The following is a 2,653-nucleotide window of genomic DNA, read 5'->3' on the forward strand; positions in this document are numbered from 1 at the left end:
GTATAAATATAGCTATCTATGATGGAGCTAAACATAAGACCTGAACAATCTGACCTCAGAGCTTATGTTTTTGCAAATGTATTAGTTGAAATTACATGTTTATAAATTTCAGATAGGTATGTTTTAAATGCAATATTTAAATACCAACTTTATATATACTCACCTTTGGAAGCAACACTCCTGGAAAGGGTAAGGCACCTTTGAGACACCTGCTAATTTAATAACATTGTTTTCACAATGATTAAGCTCAGCAAAGTCATAGGTTCCTTTGTGCTAACACTGCTAGATTTATTTTCCCACTGAATAAGTCTCAGTGTCCAGCTTTTCTATAACCCTCTGCCAGTTAGCTCCTTTGCATTCTTTTCTCTCTGCAAGAAAGAAAGAAAGAAAAAGAATCCATAAAAGCAACAAAGGCAAATTCTCTACAGAAAGCAATTAGATTAGAAAAGGAGCTTCAAGTCCAGGGGCGTTCTCACAGCAAAGGGAGTTGACATGTGAGGAGTAGGTTATGGAAGACTAAATAAGATGGCCCCACAAAGAGAGGAGGCCAAGGGGTGGAGGTCAGGTGTGTAAGTGAGACCCATTAGGGCAGAAGGCAGCAAGACTCTGGAAATCTGCAGGAAGAGAGGGCCAAGTGATCTGCTAAGGACTCAGTTCTTGTGCTCCTTCAAATGTTTGAAGTCAAGAGAAGGAAATCCGATCCTGCTTAGGCCATGTACTTTTAGACATGGAATAGCATAAAACAAGAAAGAGTTCAAGGCTGAAGAGGCAGCTCAGCAGTTAATAGCAGTTAAGAGCAGTTATTCCTCTTGCAGAGGACTGGAGTTCAGCTTTTAGTACTTAGCTTAGGCCTCACACAACTACCTCTGCCTCAATCTCTGAAAGAATCAGATGCCTTAGGACTGTGTGGATACCTAAATTTACATGTATGCCACCCTACATATACCTATAATCCAAATAGAATAAAAATTTTATGACAAATCTTTTAAAAATAAAGAGAATAGGTGCACACTGAATATTTCTCGAATGACTTTTATCATGTGCCAGAGGTTCCTACCACTTAGATATAAAATCAAAACCACACTCAATCAATTATGTAGTTGCTAAATTATGTGCCCTGTATTTCTACACTATAGATGCTACTACCCAACATAGTGCCTCATATGTAAAGTATGATAACCACATAAGTTTTTGGAACTCACTAAACAGACTCAGCCTTGTGGATCATTGTCTGTGTTAGTGATATATGTAACTTCATTGCATGTCATCCTTGGAATTTCTGTACTTGCAACACTGGGCTCTGACAATCCAGGTTTGAAACCGACATTTACATTTAGATGTTATCTTAAAGTTTTTAAATGGTCTACAGTGGTGGTGCAGCAGTTAAGAGCACATACTGCTCTAGCTGCATATGTATCGAAAGATGGCCTAGTCGGCCATCACTGGAAAGAGAGGCCCATTGGACTTGCAAACTTTATATGCCCCAATACAGGGGAATGCCAGGGCCTAAAGAATGGGAATGGGTGGGTAGGGAAGTGGGGGGTATAGGGGACTTTTTGGATAGCATTGCAAATGTAATTGAGGAAAATACATAATAAAAAAATATTTAAAAAAAAAGATGTAGGTCACTTCTATGAATTGGCCAAAAAGCATGAAAGCATCCTTGGATCTTCTCAAGTTCCAGTATGAGTACAGGGACCATCTGCTCTTCCAGGATGACTGGAAGTCATCTAAAGATGAGTGTGGTAAAACCCAGGAGGCTGTAGATACTGTCATGGCCCTGGAGAAGAACCTGAACCAGACCTTCTTGGATCTTTATGCTTGGAATTCTGCCCTCACAGACCCACAGCTCTGTGACTTCCTTGAAAACCATTTTCTTGTTGAGGAGGAAAAGCTCATCCATAAGATGGTGGATGATCACATAACCAAGCTCTACAGAATACCCAGACCACAAGCCTTCTCTGCTCTGGTCCAGCTAGTCTCCCATGCCATCTCAAAACTGACCAGTCACTAGAAAGCTTTGCAACCACCCAGAAGTCTCTCCCAAGCTTTGGACAAGGTTAAAATAAAGCTCTTTGAAGCACACAGACAGACAGATGTATAGATAGATAGACAGGGTAGGGAAGGGAGGAAAATTTTAAAAAGACATGTAAAAAACATAAACTTCAAATGAAGTATTGAGAGATGCAGAAGTTATTTTGCCACAAAATGAACAATGTAGATGATAATTTCTAAATGTATTGTGTGTTTATAGATTTGTACATTTGTTCAAGTATCTGTAGATGCCAGAAGTGGCTATGGATGCCTTACAGCTAGTGTTATAGGAGGTTGTAAGTCATTTGATGTGGATATTGGGAACAAACCCACTCTATAAAAGCAGCAAGTACTCTTGGTTACGGAGCCATCTCTCCATCCCTACAAGTGATTATACTTACAAAAGACAGGAAATAAATATAAGTACCCCAGGGTGTATGTTAAAACCAATGATAGCATCTATTTAATTTTTTAAAAAATTAAAATCACAACAATGACTGACATGGCATGATAACCCTGGGGCAGTAGTAGTGAGTTTCCTTTGGTGATAACCAAAGCTGTCTAATTGACCTTAAGGCCCATTCAACAAGTGGAAAGTCATGTCTGGTACTGAGGGTCA

The 2,653-nt window shown here is 39.4% G+C and overlaps 1 protein-coding gene across 1 annotated transcript; it reads left to right on the forward strand.

Moving 5' to 3' along the window:
- The first annotated feature begins 1,651 nt into the window (after positions 1-1,651).
- LOC110296214 (ferritin light chain-like) lies at positions 1,652-2,014 on the forward strand. Its single transcript, XM_085839524.1, has one exon. It carries the CDS (start codon positions 1,652-1,654, stop codon positions 2,012-2,014), a length of 363 nt encoding a protein of 120 aa, XP_085695650.1.
- The last annotated feature ends 639 nt before the right edge of the window (positions 2,015-2,653 follow it).

Source organism: Mus caroli, unplaced genomic scaffold (genome assembly GCF_978045245.1).
Source record: "Mus caroli unplaced genomic scaffold, Mus_caroli_1 scaffold_6, whole genome shotgun sequence".
Classification (NCBI taxonomy): Eukaryota; Metazoa; Chordata; class Mammalia; order Rodentia; family Muridae; genus Mus; species Mus caroli.

Coding starts and splice junctions, on each gene's coding strand:
- LOC110296214 (XM_085839524.1), top strand. CDS start 1,652: ATGAAAGCATCCTTGGATCTTCTCAAGTTCCAGTATGAGTACAGGGAC.